Consider the following 19058-nt stretch of genomic DNA (forward strand, 5'->3'; position numbering starts at 1 on the left):
ATAAATAAATAAACAAACAAACAAATAAGCAAGCCATCTTACAATATTAAGAATTTCTAGCTGGGGACCAGCAAGAGGGCTCAACAGACAGAAAGGCATATGCAATCAGACCAGACAACTTTGGCTGGATCCCTGAGTCCTAAAAGGTGACTCCCATCTAACTTCTACAAGTCCAGAGTGGCAACATACACATAAAAGCAAAGTTGTCATCCCATCCCACGGGGAGGGGGGGGAATATGGGACACAACACCGGACACACATGGACGGGAGCTTCAAGGCCAACCTCGGCTAAATGAGACCGTCTTCTAAAAAGACCGGGTGGCACAAGCCTATAATCCCAGTCACTTGGGAGGAGGACTGAAATTCAAGGCCAGCCTGGGCTACAGTAAATTCCAAACCAGCCTGAGCAACTTGCTGAGCTCATCTCAAAGTAAAAAGAGGGCTGGGAATGTAGTTCAGTTGTAAAGCACTTGCCTAGCACTGGGTGAAGCCCTAGGTTCAATGCCTAGAGCTGCAGGGGGTGGGGTGTCTTTTTCAGGTTATCTTCAAGAATAAAGAAAAGGCAAAGCCATATATGGGGAGTGAGTATGTGAATGTGTGGGGTACTTATATGCATGTCTGTGTATCTCCTACACGGGAGTGAAACAATGATAGAACACCTGCTAGAAAAATAAGCAAAAGATTTTAATCAATCTTTCAAAATGAAGTTATCCAAACAGCCAAAGCCCATGTAGAAGGCTGCTCAATTTCTTTAGTAATCAGGGAAACGCAAATTAAAACCAAAAAAGAGTGTTAAATAGTACAATCACTTTGGGAAATTGTTCTATAGTTTCTCACGAACACTCACTCTCTGACCCAGAAAACCACTCCTAAAGACATACCCAAGAGAAATGAGAAGGTACGTAAAAAGATTTGCATGTGATTGTTAACAGCAGCTTAGTTCACAACAGCCAAACTCTCAGAACCAGCACTCAAATAAGAAGGAAGTATAATTAGACAAGAGAACTCAACTCAGCACTGTAATAATGATTTTACAAAACTGATACGGGGTTGGCTTAGAGGTAAAGAACACGCACTGCTCTTGCAGATGATCTGAGTTTGCTTCCTAGCACCCACACTGGGTGGCTCACAATCTCTGTAACTTCAGCTCCAGCGGGATCTGACACTTCTGGCCTCTGAGGGCACTGCATTCACAAGAGATCATGTGAGGATACAAGCATGCATGCTCACACGCATGAACACATGCCTAAATTTTTTAATTAATTAATTAATTTTGGGGGGGAGCTGAGGATCAAACCGCTCTACCACTGAGCCAAATCCCCAACCCCCTAAATTTTATAAAATGAAACATATCTTTAAAAATGCAACAGTTTCAAGGGTTTGTAAGAACAAACAGGAGTTCCCTCCAACATATTATTGGCAGAAATCTATTGAAAGCAACCCCTGGTTACCTGGTCTGACATTACCAACTAACAGTGAACATACACAAAAATGTTCATACAAGTAGTGTTCATAATTGCTGTGAAATGGGAGCAACTGAAATAGCCATAAAAAAAATAATGGATGAGGGGCTAGAGAGATGGCTCAGCAGTTAAGAGCACTGGCACCCAGCACCTACTTGGTGACTCACAACTGTCTGTAACTTTGGTCCTAGAGGAGTCACCACTCTCTTCCAGCCTCCGTGGGAACCAGGCATGCATGTGGTGCACAGACATACATGGAAGCAAAGTACCCAGACACAGAAAGCACAAAATTAACAGAATTTTATCCAGCAATGACTAATTAACAAGTATGTAAACACAAAATCTCACAAAGACTCACTGAGTGAGCCAAGCATGGTGATGTACACCTTACATCCCAGCACTCAGCAGATCTGAGATCAAAGCCAGCCTGGTCTACATAGTGTTTCAGGCCAGGCAGGGCTATACATAGTGAGACCATGTCTGTCTGTCTGTCTGTCTAGCATTCTCTCTCTCTTTAAAAAAAAAGTCACTGAGTGAAGGCAGAGAATAAAGAAAACAAAATTAAAGTTTCCATTAATAAAATTCAAATGATCAAGGCATGATGATACACACCTATAACCCTGGAACTTGAGAGCCTCAAGATGAAAAGGGAAGACCTCATGGTCAAGACAAACCTAGGCTACTCCGTGAGACCATCTCAGAAATTTGCCCTTCAGCTGAGCAGCCATCTTCCAGAAACGCACCAGAATGACAAACACGTAGAAAAAGAGGAGAGTCGCCAATTCTGTGTTCTCTAGGCCTTCAGAAAACATGGAGGTGTTCCTTTGGCCACCCGCGTCTGAACATACAAGAAGAGGAAAGCTATCAACATCAAGGGAATGGGTGTTGTTCACAAGCAATGGTCCCTACTGTTCACATACAAATCCGAGACAACCGTGCCACTCACCATGCTGTGGGCACTGCAAGTTAAAGGCACAACTCTTGTCAAGAGACTTCATGAGGGTTGGGGATTTTAGCTCAATGGTAGAGTGCTTGCCTAGCCAAGCGCAAGGCCCTGGGTTCGGTCCTCAGCTCCACAAAAAAAAAAAGAGAGAGAGAGAGAGAGAGACTGACTGACTTCATGTGTGGACTGAGCAAACACAGCCCTCTGAGGGCAGAGACAGCTCTCTGACAGGTCAAAGAAAATGAGGAAATGATCTAGGAGAAAAACAGGGGAGGGGTGAAGAAAGGCACCAGGTTCAACTGAAGCACCAGGCTCTCCACCCAGAAAAACATTTCGTGAGAACCAGCGGAAAATAGCCTAAATACCGGGGTCATTACCTATGAATTCATGGCTTAATGAACAAAAGGAAATAAAAGACCTGGGCTGTGAAAAAACAATCAACAGAAGCTGAGTGTGGTGGCACACTCCTTTAATCAAAGCACCAGGGAGGCAGAGGCAGGTGTATCTCTGTGAGTTCAAGGCCAGCCTGGTCTACATTTTGAGTTTCAGGCCAGGTAGGGTAAAGAGGATCTATCTCAATAAATCAAAAAGCAACAAAACAAAAAGCAAAAAGCAAGTAAACAAAAACAACAGAAGAAAAAAAGCACCAGATTTTCAAGTTTGGATGACTCTTGGCTAAAAAGAAAGTGGTTCTCACGAAAATTAAGACAGATACCATTTTGAGCTAGAGGTCAGTTCTTACTGATCTGACTGTTGGTTATGGAATAATTATGCTTTACGAATATAGGAAAGATGCACAGGTCAATGACGTTTACAATCTATTGGGCTTGCTGACTCAACTACACTCGCTATGGGAGAGAAGGAGCCTCAGACAAGCCACAGGCTTCTAACTTGTGCAACAGCCTGTGAAGTGATGCCCTTCACTGATAGCACTTTCAGGAGAAGAATATGAACTAATCTTGAGCATGCTGAATTTAAAGTACTTTAAAAAAACAGGCAGAAATGTCCAGTAAGAAAACAGACATGCAGATCGGTGCTCAGAGGAGAGGCCACAGGTGGAGACACAACCTTTGGATTCCTCTCTAAGTGAACCTGTTAGAAACAAACCTATAGAGAGATGACTGTCAAGAGCAAACAGTCACTGGAGGGCCCAGAACTAATCCACACCAACATTTAATGGCCAGACCAGAGCAGGCTAATAAGAAAAGAAGGGAAGGGACCAAGTGGCAGGAGAAAAATAAGGAGCACATCATGAACCATTAAGCAAGATAACATGGCAAGAGAAAGCCACTCTTCAGGTTGATGCTTACTTACTTAGTTAGAGAGGATGCAGATTACAGATAATACTCAACAAGCCAGTTTCTACTCCACCCTTTCTGGTTGACTCAAGACAAGCAGCATCCCACCAGGAAACAGCTGCTTCTGAGAATGGATTCGAGGATTTCTGAGTTGCTCTGCTCTGTCAAGGAGGGAGAAGGCAACCTTCTGAGCACCAAGTCTGTGCCACTGGACAGTGTCACCATTAAAAGGTCAGCATGCAGGGAATGGCTCACTTTTCTGCTCCTTCCATGTGTCTGAACTGGCAGGAGAAGGTTCAACAACCACCCCCCCACACACTCTTCTCCAGGGGACACCCAGGGCCAAGGCTATGACTTGTGCAGAACAGGCTGGGGGCAGGTGGCCAACGCAGGTCAGCAGTCAGCCAAGGCAAATGGGCTCCTCTGGTTACATGCCCCAGGGTAGGTGACAGGACCTACTGAAATCAGGCTTTGCTCAGATCTCCAGGGAAGATCTAGTTATATTTGAAAATTAGAGATAGTTCACCTCACGGTATTTTAGTAGTTTGAATAATTTAAGTTTAACTTAGAGTCTAAAAAATACCATTTCTACATGTACCAGCTGAGCTCATGCCAGTCTTCTGTCCTAAAGTTTGGTGCCAAAGTCTTAGTTAAGAATAAAACAGGGGGTGGGGCTGGGGGCAGGGCGGGGATGGGGGAAGCTGGAGAGATAGATAGCTCAGCGGTTTAGAATACTTGCTGCTCTAGTACAGAACACAGATTCAGTACCCAGCACCCACAGAGTGGTTCAAAATATCTGTAACTCCAGCTCTGGGAGATCTGACCCTTTCCTGGCCTCAAAGGGTGCAGGGCATGTACATGGTTCACATATATACATGCAAGCAAAATATTTATATATATAAAATTTTTAAAAATCAAACAAAGCAGGATCAGTGAGACGGCAGGGGGATAAATCCAAGGCCAGCCTTGGCTATACAGCAAGTTCCAGGCTACCCTGAGCTATAAAGCAAAACCCTGTCTCAAAATATAGTAACAACAACAAAACACAATTGATCCATCAGCACATGAATTCATAATTTTTGTTGTTGTTGCTTTTGTTTTTAGAGATAGGGTTTCTCTGTGTAGCCCTGGTTGTCCTGGAACTCTCAGTGGTACAGGCTGGACTTGAACCGGGATTTCCCTGCCTCTGCCTCCCTAGTGCTGGGATTATCACACCCAGCAGAATTCATATTCTTAATGCCACGGATTTGGGGAGTAACCCCCCCTCTCCTGAGATGGGGTTTCTCTATAGAGTCCCAGAACTGGAACTCACTCTGTAGACCAAGCCTCAAACTCAAGAGACCCACCTGCTTCTGCATCCTGAGTGCTGGGATTAAAGCCATGGGTCATCACCACTCAGCTTTTCTTTTCTTTTTTAAAACAGGGTCCCACTATGTTCTGCAATTCTAAGACCCTGGGCCTCAGCACAAGTAGATGGAACTAAAGTCACACACCACCAAACCTGCCCTGGCACTTCTTCAGTAAACTTTTACAAAACTTCACAAATAGTATAGATGATCTAAACACATGGAAAGGAGTACAAGAGGAGGCGTGTGGGGCTGAATTTGGAAAAGGACACACCTCTTCAGCAGTGGCACCCTCTTCCTTACATGCTAACACAGTGTGCACTGCTCACATCCCAGGTTACCTAAAGACTCTTCTTTCTTTTCCATCCCCCTCCCCCCCCAGACAGGGTTTCTCTGTGTAGCTTTGCACCTTTCCTGGAACTCACAAAGATCCGCCTGCCTCTGTTTCCCAAGTGCCGGGATTAAAGGCATGAGCCACCAACGCCCGGCTTCCATTTTTTGAGATGATTTCTCTTCTAGGACAGTTTAAAATAAAGTCCAACTTGTAAGCACAATATTACTTTACACTGTCAAAACTTGGAAGTGAGGCTATGGAGATGGGTCAGTAGACAGAGAACTTGCAGTGCTTTATCTGCTAAGTCTGTATCCCTAGAACACATGTAAAGCTGGGCAAAGATGGTGGTCCCTGCAATCCCAGCGACAGGAGACTGTTGGGACTAGACTAGCCAGAGTGAAAGGCTCCAGACTTGGTTGTCCTGCCTGAATAAATAAAGTGGAGAGCAATTAAGGAAGAAACAACAGGAACTTTGGGCCTCTACCCACATATGTGAACACACATTACATGCACGTATCCCACACATACACATGCAAAAACATACACAAAAACTTGGAACTATCCTTAATATTCAACAAAAAAAGGATATGTTCAGTTATCAACTTGATGAAATAGTCCTTAATCATATGAATGACATTAAGAAAGAATCACAGGTGGTACACTCCTTTAATGTCCTGGAACTAGCTCTGTAGACCAGGCTGGCCTCAAACTCAGAGATTGCCTGCCTCTGCCTCCTGAGCACCAGGATTAAAGGCATCCCCTACCCCCTACCCCATGCCCGGCAATAGCTATCTTTTTAATACATTTACTTAAGAATGAAGTAAAACCATAAAGGGAATCTATATTAAAAAGGCATCAAATAAGCAACTTAAGAATAGGAAGATGCACTCTAAGAAAGGATTGGTTGGAAAAAAGGGAGAAACTGACTCCTTCCAAAGTCATCTAAAAAGCCAATACATTTCTAACCAAAATCCTCAAAGGGACATTTTTAGAACCCAGATCAAAGATTCCCATGACAATATATGCACGCAAATAGCTCAGAAAATACTGAAAACAAGCACATTTACACTATTAGATACCAAATTGACTATGTACAGTCATAGAGGTCCAAGAAACTGTGAAAATTGAATAAATACAGATAAAACATTTTTTCTGGAACAAGAGGTCTTATCAAGGAAAGTCTGTACCATGTCAAACACAGGCAAATCTGTACAGTATATGGGGGTATGTGCCTATAATCCCAACACTTGGAAAGTTAAGGAGAGAATCTCTGGTTTGAGAAGAGAAAGAGAGAGAGAGAGAGAGAGAGAGAGAGAGAAAGAAAATGGGAGTTAGGCAAAAGCCTATCTTTAGAAGAAAATAAGCCAGATCTATACTTAACACTAAACACAAAAGTAAATTCCACACAAGATAAAATTACGAACATTTTTTTCTTTTTTGGTTTTTCGAGACAGAGTTTTCTCTGTGTAGCTCTGGATGTCTTGGAACTTGACCTGTAGACCAGGCTGGCCTCAAACTCAGACATCTGCTTGTCTCTGCCTCCCCCTGTGCTAGGATTAAAAGGGTGTGCTACCACAGCAAATCCATATAGTTACTGGGTGTGGTAGCACAGGCATTTAATCCTTGTACTCAGGAGGCAGAGGCAAGTGGGCCTCTGTGAGTTCAAGACCAGCCTGGTCTACACAGTAAGTTCCAATCCAGCTAAAGCTACATAGTGAGGCCATGTCATTAAAAACAATAATAAAATAAAATAAAAATAAAAATTACAATGATACCTAAAAATGAACTACAAAAACAGTGAAACATTCAAACCCTTTAAATATTTACAGGAGGTCCAAATCAACACAAAAATCCTAAGATCTATACAAGCCATATTCACAAACAAACAAAAAAACTATAAAAACCTGTAAAGTACAATTAATAAAAATGTTTTTTAAAAAATCATCAAGCTGGAAGCTAAGGCAGGTAGATCTCTGTGAGTTTGAGGCCAGCATGGTCTACAAAGTGAGTTCTAGGACAGCCAGAGCTTGTTACACAGAGAAATTCTGTCTCAAAAAACAAAACTCGTTAAGCTGGGTTCAGCTGGCAGAGTACTTGCCTAAGCATGGGCTCCATCCCAGTACAGCCTAAACTGGCCTGCTAGTATAAGCTGTACCACAGCACTCAGGAGTTAGAGGCAGAAGGACTTTCAAGGTTATCCTCAAGTACATATCAAGTTCCAGGCCAGCCTGTACAATATGACAATTTGTCATAGGACCCATGTTCAGTTCCTAGCCACTCAAGGCAGCTCACAACCATCAGTTACTACAGTTCCAGAAAATCCGGCACCCTCTTCTGGCACCACAGTTGGATATGCATACTCAAAAGCAAAACATATACATAAAATTAAAAAATAGACTTAAAAACATCATTAAGCCTTATAGATCCTTGGGGAGGGAGAAATGCCAATCAGAACAATAAGATAACATTTTTCATGTATCAAATTGGCAAAAAACTAAAAAGTGAGACTGCCCAATACTGGCAAGAGTACAAGGTTCCTGACAGTCTCTTACATTACTGGTGTGACTTTTCGTGACAAGGGAAAATAGCTGTGGTGTGTTAGTGAGAAGAAAACCATTAAATACACATAAGACTCAAGTATGCTCTAAAATAATTATTATAATGAAGGCTTTATGCAGACATTGTCCTTAGACAGTTTACATACACTAACTAATGCCCTTCACAGTCCCAACAACTATGAGATAACACTCTTATTTCCCTCATGGGGTAAAGGAGGAAACAGAAACACGGTGAGGAAGAGATAAAGCCAAGATTTCAACCCTGGTTGAGTTGTACTGACACTCTGTTACATGCGCAATGTACAGAAATAAATCAAATTATTTTTGTTTGTTCTTTGAGACAGGGTCTCACTATGTAGCTCTGGCTGTACCAGAACTCTCTCTGTAGACCAGGCTGGCCTCGGAGCTCAGAGATCCACCTGCCTCTGCCTCCTGAGTGCTGGGATTAAAGACGTGCACCACCATGCCCCACTAGAAATAAATCAAATTCTAAACACAGTGATGTTGATTTACTATCCAATTTAATTATTTTGTCATAGATTTTCTACTATTTTACTTCTCAAATACAATAATGTTTTGGTTGACAAAAACAAAAACAAAAAACCCACAAGACAGCAACAATGTGTTCCTGGAATTTCAGTAGAGAAACTAATACAAAAGGAAGTTTACAGGCCAGGTATGGTGAAGCTCACCTGTTAGTCCTTGTATAGAGAGGCTGAGGCAAAATGGTGGAGATTAAGGCTAACCTGGGCTATGCTCCTGTCTCAAAATAAAAACAAACACAAAAATGAAACAAAAACATTTCTAAATGAAATTTTATGTAGATTGTGAATCTATGAGAAACAAAGCAGAATTTATTTTAATTTCTTAAATTTTAAAATACACTTATTTATTTGTGTGGAGGAGTGTGTGTGTGTGTGTAGAGATCAGAGGACAACACGAATGAATCTTTTCTCTAATTGCACCATGTAAGTCCCAAGCAAGTTCCTTAATCCATAAGCCATCTTGCTGGCCCTATCTTTTATCTTTTTTTAAAATCAGTATACTTGCTAAGTCCAAATGTGTAACATTTACAGTGAGAACAAAAAAGTTCTCCTGATGAAAACAAAAAAAACCTAAATTATGATGATTGAGGCAGTCTATGTCAAATCTGTTTTAATCATATTGCATGAAGACAAATCTGATTCAACCAGGCAGTGGTGGCCCACACCTTTAGTCTCAGCACTGGGAAGGCAGAGGCAGACAGATCTCTTTAAGTCTGAAGTTAGCCTAGTCTACAGAAAGAGTTCCAGAACAGCCAGGGCTACAAAGAGAAACCCTGTCTTGAAAAAAAAATTAAAAATAAATAAATAATTCGCCAGAGACAAACAGCCACAAATGATAAGTATTCTGTTCTTTAAAAAAAAAAACAAAAACAGTGCATTAAGGCTAAATTTATCTAAAAAACTATAAAATACATCTCCAAGTTAAATGTGTACATTATTTAAAAATATGAATACTTGCTAATTGCAAATGTTTTAGTACAAGCAAATATGTGGTAATCATGATAAAAAGACATATGTATAAGGTAGTTATATGTTCATGTCACTGCACAATCAATGACTGAATTAGTCCTGAATTGGCTTATGTAACTTAACATGAACAAACAACTACAAACACGATGTGTGTGTGTGTGTGTGTGTGTGTGTGTGAGTGTGTGTGATAAAGAGATAAGAGTCTCCCTAGGTGGTTCAGGCTGGCCTTATGATCCTCTTGCCCCAACCTCCCCAAATGCTGAGATTATAGGGCTGAGCCACCACTGCTGCCCTACCCAAATTCTTAAACTACTACCATAAAGCCAGTCCTTACAGCAAAAACTAATCCCAGGATATGAACAAACTTACAAACTATTCCTAAGATGCCTATCCTGAGTGGTGGCATTACAGGTAATTTAAATTTCTTCCTTTTACTTATTTTTATTTTCCCTCCAAATATTCTAAATATATTGTATTACTTTTTCAAAAATTTTGTAATTATACACTACAGAACCTTGTGAAAAAGAGGAAAACTTCTGGAAGCACTCTTCAGCCAAGCTCCTTGATGATGTAAGTAGTTCACTATCAAACCAGGCACTTGACCTTGATGAGATGCAGTCAGTGTTCATTCAGACCTCACATCAGGTGCAACTCTTATCACAGTCATACCTTTGTGCAATCACAGCTGATACGAGAGCTAGTTCTGCCCCTCAAGACCCTTCATACTACTTCAGACCCACACCACCTCTTGGCTTCCATTACTAACTCCTTGCAGCAACTAAACTCCTTCATCTCCAGTTTTGTCATTCCAGTGTCACATAAATGCTTTCATAAGACATGACATGCACTCTTTGAAGACCAGTGCTATCCCCAACTCGGTTTAAGTCTATTGAGATAACCTGGCAGTACAAATCAGTGGTTCCCAATACGCCAAAAGGCTAGCATGATAATGCATTTGAGCCTATATAAATGCCTACAGTGTTTAAGGTTAAAACACTAAAACAGGAATCAAACACTTGTGAAATTCTGACACCAAACAAGGACTCTAAGGAATGAATTTTAGATAGATATCTGTCTAGCAGTCTTGCCCAAGTATTTTATAGGAGAAAAACTGAAGGCTCGGTGCTCAAGTCTGTGACAAGAACATGGTAGAATATCTGGTTTTCGGAGCTCTAGATCTCAGTCCTAACCTAACTGCGGTAGGTCTGTCACATTCAAAGACAACACATGCTGTGTATTCTTTAATGGCCAGTTTCCCAGTGCTCATGCCTTTCCCAATGCCATTTTCTGGAGTTGTTTCTAATCATACAGAAACAACTGCATGTGAAGTCTTAGTTCTACCTAGTGATTTAGCCAGCTCAACCAAGGCCCAATCCCGTCTGTGTGTTCACAAGACGCATTCCTGAGAAAGTAGTTCTCAACCTATGGGTGGAAACCCCCAAAGACTATCAGAAAACAGATATTCACACCACAATTCCTAACAGTAGCAAAAGTACAGTTCTGAAGTAGCAATGAATGTAATTTTATGGTTGGGGGTCACCACAACATGAGGAACTGTATTAAAGGGTCACATCATTAGGAAGGTTGAGAACTACTGGATTACCCCAACACAGATTCAAACCTTCCCTTTCCCTGCAGGTGCCTAGATGCATTTCTCTTTCTTCACTAGGTTAGCCTCCTAAATCCTCAGGAGTATCTGTTAACTACTGGGTGTGACGAATGGCAGGCCTTCACAGATCTAGGCTTAAAGGGCACACACTCCAGGAACTTACTTCTTGAACACCACACCTTCTTAGTAATGTCCTTGTTTTTCTAAAAAGACTGCTGTAGATAGGTAAAAAGCTATACTAAGAGCCTGGGCATTTCCACATTCATTTCTAATTTTAAAATGTGAACACTTCCCATTAATGGTTTTAGTTTTGCTAATATGGGCACCACTATAAATCAGTATCCCATCTAAATGGAATTTAAAGCCATAGTAAAAGGCTAGGCATGATGGCACACCCCTGTAAACCCAGTACCCTGAGGATGAAGCAGGAAGATTGTGAGGTTAGGTCTGTCAAAGTTATATAGTGATACCCTATCTCAGAAAATAAAAATAAACAGAGGTAAAAGCAATACCCTAGCCAGTGAGATGGGTAAAAGCTGTTGCTGAACAAGCCTAACAACCTGGGCTTGATCCCTAGAACCCCTGTAAAGGTGGAAGGAGAAAAGCTGCCAAAGTTGCCCTTTAACCTCCACATAAATAATAATAAAGGATTTAAAAATAGTAAAGTGATTGGAGTCCTGAGCCAGGCTGCCGACATTAGTCAGGCCTCTACTATTCCACTCTCTGGAATGAGTTTCATTCACACAGTGTGCCTCAGTTTCTCATCTGTAAAGCAATGATGAGTTACTGAGCTCAAAAGACTGTTACAAGGATAATATATGTAAAGTATTTAGATATTGCCCAGCAGAGAGCAAGCACGGCCTGTAAATACTGACATCTTCGCTACATGTGGCCACCCACATTCACTCTGTGTCTTTCCATCCCTTTTTGCTTAAGCTGCTTCTGAGATTTGTTACAAGACACAATGGCAACACAGCAATCTGTTTCTTAAATTCACCCGAATTCATTAAATTAGGAAGTTCTCTCACATACTAGCAGTTACTAATGTTTCACTGATATAAATACAAACTCTTAAAGTATGGAGCGGTAGAAATAATGCTTAGCAAAAAAACAAGAGGTGAGTCAGAACATATGATGAAAACTTGTTTAAATTTGTTAAACAGTTGGACTGGGAATGGTGGTACACAGCCACTGTGAGGGAAAGAGAGGCAGGAGGTCAATGATGAGTTCATGGCCAGCCTGGGCCATAGTGAGAACCTGTCTCCAAAAGAAAGGGGTGAAGGCTGGAGAGATGGCTCAGAGGTTAAGAGCACTGCTTTGTCCTTCCAGAGGTCCTGAGTTCAATTCCCAGCAACCATATGGTGGCTTACAACCATCTGTAGTGAGATCTGCTGCCCCCTTCTGGTCTGCAGGTGTACATGCATACAGAACACTGTATACATAATAAATAAATAAATCTTAAAAAAAAGGGGGGGGGGGAATGGGAGGCTCTAAACTGGTACTCTAGAAGCCATGCTTCTGATCTTAACCTACCACTACCTCTATGTCCTCATCATGCCTAAAACTCTGACAAAGAAACAGAACATTTCTATGTCCTTTCACTGTGGTACTGGAGATTAAATGCTTAATGTAAACATTTCAATAAAAGATAAATAATTCAACGTAAAGATCTGTCACTTTAAGATTCTACTCTTTAGCCGGGCAATGGTGGTGGCGCACGCCTGTAATCCCAGCACTTGGAAGCAGAGGCAGGCGATCTCTGTGAGTTCGAGGTCAGCCTGGTCCCCAAAGAGAGTTCCAGGAAAGGCACGAAGCTACACAGAGAAACTCTGTCTCGAAAAAACAAAACAAACAAACAAACAACAACAACAACAAAAAAGATTCTACTCTTTCAAATTGCTTAAAATACCAGAAAACAAACCAATGACAGTGACAGACAATAGCATTACTATTTTTGTTTACTTAGATAGGATCTTTCTAGGTAGCCTTGGCTGTCCTGGAGCTTGCTATATAAACCAGGCTGGCCTTGAACTCACAGATTCCCCCTGCCTCGACCTCATGAATGCTGAAACTAAAGGTGTGTGCCACCATTCCTGGTACCATTGCTATTGCTGTTACTGGCAATTCTGCTGCCTCTGAACTTTGGGGGCAATGTCTCTTTTGAAATCCAAAAGCTTGGCACTACTCTGTTATGTAATTATACTTTCCAAAATACTAAAGGCCTTAGACACAGAGACCTTAAAACTATCTAATATTAATGCCTACTTTATTCTATTTCAATTAAGAAATTGAGAAATGAGAATAAAGTGGATTTAAGCAATTCATATGAGTTAACACGGTCCTGGAACAACCCCTGCTCGGGAACCTTCTCTTCTGTTAATTTCCTTTACCATCCATTCTAACTCTGGGCTCAAGCTTTTGTCTCCTAACATTACCTTGTAATACTACTGCTATCTGGCACTCAGTCTTCAAACCAAAGGAACTAATGTGTGTCTCTAGTAGTGCCTCCTTAAGGGCTTTCCCGCACTGTCAAGAGCATCTTATAGACGTTTATACTACCCAATTCCAAAAGAAAATCAGTCTACAAAGCAAACTTAGTCTAAATTCCCTTATCTTCATTAAATACACTCATACACACCCCTCAAGATAGTAAAAAGGCTAATTCTTGAAATAGTTTTATATATGGGATACAGTCTGTCCTGTTAGAATGCCTTCTTTCCTATCCTTTGGTAAGCATCAAATTTAAAAATATTAAAGTCTTCATTTTTATTTACGTTTATGTGTAGATATGTGCACATATGTGCAGGTGTCCTCAAAGGCCAGAAGAGGGTATGAAAGCTGGAGTTGGCTCGTCGATTAAGAGCACATGTTTTTGCAAAGACTTTGGTTTCATTCCCAGCACCCACATGGACTGCTCAAACTCCAATCCCAGGGGACCAAACACTCTCTTCTGACCTTGTAGATACCAGGCATACATATAGTGTATACAGGCAAAAGACTCATTTTAAAAAAAAAAGAAAGAAAGAAAAGGAAGTAAAGAAAAAAGAGGGCACTGAATTCCCCAGAGCTGCAGTTACAGGTGGTTATGAACCACTCACTATGAGTGCTGGGAACTGGATTCATCCTCTGGAAGAGCAGTATATGCTCTTAACTAGTAAGCCATCTCTCCAACGCAAATTTAAGATATTTGAATACATCACTATATAACTAAACATCAGCCACAACATACTATAGTCACACTTTATATATTACAGATATATAGAAGCTAGGCATGATGATGCATACCTGTAATCTCAGAATATTAGTGGAGGACTCAGTTCAAGGTCAGCCTCAACTTGTGCTGCAACATAGCAAGTTTGAGGCTAACTTGAGTTACATGAGATCTACCTTAAGAAACAATGCTGGGCATGGTGGCATAAAGCTTTAATCTCAGCACTTAGGATGCAGAGGCAAGCAGATCTCTGAATTCCAAGCCAGTCAATGCTACATAGTAAGGCTCTGACAAAAAATAAAATGGGCCTAGGATGAAACTCAGTAACAAAGAGTTTGCCTAATATTGGTCAGGTCCTGTGTTCAATCTCTAGTACCTCTGAGATAGACAGAGAGAGATTTTTAGACTAATGTACTTTAAAATAATTTTCATTCATTAACTGATGTTACTAAATATCATTTAATCATGTCTTATTAAAAAAACAAAACAAGGACAGGACAAATGTTTATGCAAGGCTATAATTATCCCAGTACTCAAGAGGCTGAGACAGGACAACTTTCAGTTCAAGGTTGGCCAGAACTACAAAGCAAGATGCTATCTCAAAAAACAAAAAGCATAAACAATTTTTTCTTATGGTGCATTATTAACTATGAGAATATCTAATGTATAGTAATCAAATGGTTCAGAGACAGTCTCTTAAAGAAAAGCCAATTTTAAGAACTTAAGCATACAGTAAACTACTTTATACATGACCAAATAGTAAAAGGCCCAAAAAGTTTTATATAGACTTATAAAAAAATTTTAAAGTTGGTATAATTATAACTAAATTTCATATTAGCCTATTATCCAGTCACTTTTATTTCATGGTTTGTAAGTACTGGAAATATGCTGCTGTATATTCTTTTGATTCTGTATTTATCCATTCAACAAATTTTGAGTGTTATTTGAGTTTAAAAACCCTTTCCAAAAGTGCAAAGAACATTAAAAAAAAAATGTGTGCATAAAATACACTCAGTGGGATCAGTGAGATGGCTCAGCTGGCAAAGATGCTTGCCACAAAGCCTGATGATCTGAGTTCAATCTCTAGGACCCATATGGTGGAAAACTGACTCCTACATGTTGTCCACCAACCTCCACAACTGGGTGTGCTCCAGCTCAATATAAATACGGGCAATAACAGAAAGATACACTCAGTGGTTCTCAAAGTGTCTGAAATAAGTCTAAGAACACTTAACTTGGATGAAAATAAACTCCTATGAGCTCTTTGTCACACTGATATATTCTCCAATGTAAATTGGTGGCTACATCCTCAATGCACTTTTTAAATGTTTAATGAGCCGGGCATGATGATGCACCCCTTTAATCCTAGCAGAGACAGGAGGATCTCTGAGTTCAAGGCCAGCGTGATCTACAAAGTGAGTCCCAGGATCACCAGGGCTACACAGAGAAACCCTGTCCCAAAAAAACAAAACAAAAAATGTTTAATGAAGCCATAGTGACAACCATTCTTCAAGTAAAAAGGTACATACAGGAATTCCATTTAAGAGCAAATGAGACAACCCACCTGGCTCATGAAAAGGGCTAAGTGGAAAAGATAAACAGCCTTAAGTTTACAAATAAATACAAGAGAAACTCCAATCTTAGCTTGTTCAAATATTCCTCCACCAATATGGAGGGCAAAATAAACTTGTGAGCTGTATATTTCTGTCTCCCTAGCAATTTATCAAAGGGAGGGAAAGAAATGCAGTGAAATTTAAGCACTCTCTCATATTTTTGGTTGTGAACCTAGCTTTTAACGGCTGAGCCATCTTTCTAGCGCTAAGCACTCTCAACAACAACCAAATATTAGAGGTAGGAAGTCTCTACTAAAATTACAAACTATCAATTTTGCAATAATTCTTTTCACTTTTGCTGTTTTTGATGACTGCTACCCTTAAAAAAAAAAAAAGCCTTTTTAAAAAGTGTAAAATAATGTTTCCAAGTCATTTACTTGGAAATACACTAGAAAAAATAAATAACGCACTAAATAAAATGTAACAGAAAAAAAATATCAACTGTACTTTCAAAAACAAAAACTGTTCAAACAAACCAGCTTGGCAAAATTGTGCATATTTAATCTTTTGCGGATTGTTCCGTTAATACTAATCAGCAACATTTAAAAGTCATTCTAAGTCACGCACGGTGGTGCATGCTTGTATTTCCCGACATTCATGAGACTGAGGCAGGAGAATAGATTCGGTGGTTACACTCGGATGAGTTCCAGGACAATGTGGATCTCAAAATAAAAGTCATCGTAGTAGGTGCCTCAAACATCTTCACTACACACAACATACGCATCTTTCACCCCAAACTTAAAAGTACAACCAAACTCTGGCCATTTTCCCCCTGCTGGGCACACTTCGTGAAATCCACGAGGGAGAAAAATCCAAGAAATCAGATAGGTTAAGTGCTGGTACTGTCCTCTTCCAGAGTAGGGTCAAACGCGTGTCTACCCGCAAATGTCACTGTCGCCTCCAGAAGGCTGCCAATTCTCTGTAACTCTACGGGAGTACAAAGAGGCCTGAGCACCGAAAACACCTGTCCTGGACCACCGGAGGGTGGTAGGGAAAGCCATCCCCGAGAGCGTACATCCGGCCACACTGCCCCGGGGCAGCAGAGGTCCGAGGACCCCGGGGATGGACACTGGCTTCGCCGATCCCTGCAACCGGGGTCTTCACCCGCCTCGCACGGCGACAACAGGGAGACAAGTCACGCCGGCCAGGACGCGCCCGCGCCCTCCCGGCTGCACCGTGCCACCTCATCCCGGCGGCCTGCCCTCCGCCCCCGACCCGGCCGCCGCCGTCCGTGTCGCGGCCCGGGCCCGGCTCGCTCAGGCCGGAGCTCCCCGCGCGCTCCCCGCCCCCCGCCGCCGCCCGCGTCGCGCTCCCCTCACTCAAGCCGGGCTACCTGGAGGCTAGGGCGGCGGAGCACTTCACCCAGGGCCCCAGGTCGCAAAGGGCCCGGTGCTCCGGGTCCCTCTCCTTCTCCCGCTCCACGTGGTAGGCGTAGATGGAGAGCAGGATCCCGGCGGCGCACACTGCATACCGGGCCACCCGTTCCCACCGCGGCACCGACACTCTCAGCAGGACGGGCGCCGCCATCTTCCCCCCTCCGCCGCCGCCGCCGCCGCCGCCGCCGCCGCCGCTGCCGCCGCCGCCGCCGCCGCCTCCCTCCGCCTCCACCTCAGACGCCGCCGCCCGTCGGGGCCCGACCCAGCCGCCGCCGCCGCCGCCACCGCCTCCGCCGCCACCGCCGCCGCCGCCGCCACCGCCGCGCCCCATTGGCTCGGTCGCCTCCTCCGGGCCCCGCCCCCACAGGCGCGCGGCCCAACCGCCCCGAGAGGAGTGAGGCGGACTGGGCGGGGAGGGCGCGCGCGCGGGCACGGAGGGAGGGGCGGAGCGCGCAACCGCCAGGGAGGCGGTGCGGCGCATGCGGAGGGCGGGGCCTGAGGGGAGGGAAGGGCTGGCGGAGGGGCGGGGCTTGGCCGGCATTGGGGCGGGGTGAGGAAAGCGCACCTAAGTGTGGAGGGAGGAGGCGGAGCGCGCAACAGCCGGGAGGCGGTGCGGCGCAGGCGAGGGGCGTGGCCGGGGCGGTGGGCGTGGTTTAATGTGAAAGGGGCGGGGGGTGGGCGGAAGCGCGCGGGCGGGGAAGAGGCGGGGGTCTCAACCAGCCAGGGCCGCGTGGCGCAAGTGGAGGGCGGGACTGAGGCAGGGTTCACCAGACTGGAGGGAGCGGTCAAAGAAAGGGCGGAGTAAAGAAGGGCGGAGAAGGCGGGAGCGGAGGGAAGGGGCGGAGCGTAAAAACCTCTGATGTGTTGTGGGAAGGGGGCAGAGACGCCGCGACCAGGGGAGTTGAGGGGTGTGGCCGGGGAAGGGGTGAGGCGCGAGGTGGCTTGGCTTAGCCTTAGGAGGGTTGTTGCAAGGGATCGATTTCAAAGATGCTCTTACTGTGCATGACTGGGCAAGCCCTTGGCCCCTGGTAGCAGTCAGTTGCCCTTTTCCCCCTCTTTTTCGTCGTTATCACTTGATATTTCTTATCCAATCCAAATTATCCCTGACCAATGGCTCCAGAGCTCCAGAGACAACGTTTGCATGACATGATCTTCCCCAGTCATCTTGCGTTCAACACGTGAAAAACTTTTTTTCTTAAATATGCGAAACTATTTTTACATTTAGAGAAAAAAACTATTTTTAAATGGGTTCATGAATACTTCTCTATAATTTGGATTTGATATGGCTTTAACATAAATTCATACAAAAAGGATAAAAATAAACAAAAAAACTCAAGACATGGAAAAGGGCAAATCAGAAGAAAAACGAAAGGGGAGATGTGAGGAGAAAGATAAGCAGGTCATAGGGGCTTGCACAATCGTTAAAACTGAGCCATAACTGACTCTGAGTTTCCTGGTAGCCAAAACTGGAAAGGAAAAACAACATATAAGGGCATCTGTGTCTATGAAGAAACAAGCTGCTTCTGGAGATTGCTAGCTTTTGCCCCAGTGGAGCTCTCAAGCTTGGGGGGGGGGGGTTTACAAAGTGATTTTGATTAGTAAGCAATCTTTTTCAATTAATTATACAACTTTAGGTGACGAATCACCCCAATCTTTTGCAGCTTAAGCAAGGAATAAACATTTTTTTTCCCCCAGAGAAACCTGGGGGAAAACCCTGAGAGTCCTCTTTCAGGTTTACTCCATGGCAGTTATCAGGCTGCAGGCCCTCTCTGGCTGCTGGGCAGTAGCAACTT

General features: G+C 43.1%; 1 protein-coding gene across 2 annotated transcripts in view; it reads right to left on the minus strand.

The window, feature by feature from the left end:
* Positions 1 to 17426, minus strand: part of Vkorc1l1 (vitamin K epoxide reductase complex subunit 1 like 1) — a 44668-nt gene extending 27242 nt beyond the window's left edge. For both annotated transcript variants that reach the window (XM_036172443.1, XM_036172442.1), the window contains exon 1: positions 17223 to 17426. In XM_036172443.1, coding sequence (XP_036028336.1) covers positions 17223 to 17416 — 194 coding nt within the window. In that variant the 5' untranslated portion in view covers positions 17417 to 17426. The remainder of the gene's footprint in view (positions 1 to 17222) is intronic.
* Positions 17427 to 19058: the final 1632 nt, after the last annotated feature.

Source organism: Onychomys torridus, chromosome 22 (genome assembly GCF_903995425.1).
Source record: "Onychomys torridus chromosome 22, mOncTor1.1, whole genome shotgun sequence".
Taxonomy (NCBI): Eukaryota; Metazoa; Chordata; class Mammalia; order Rodentia; family Cricetidae; genus Onychomys; species Onychomys torridus.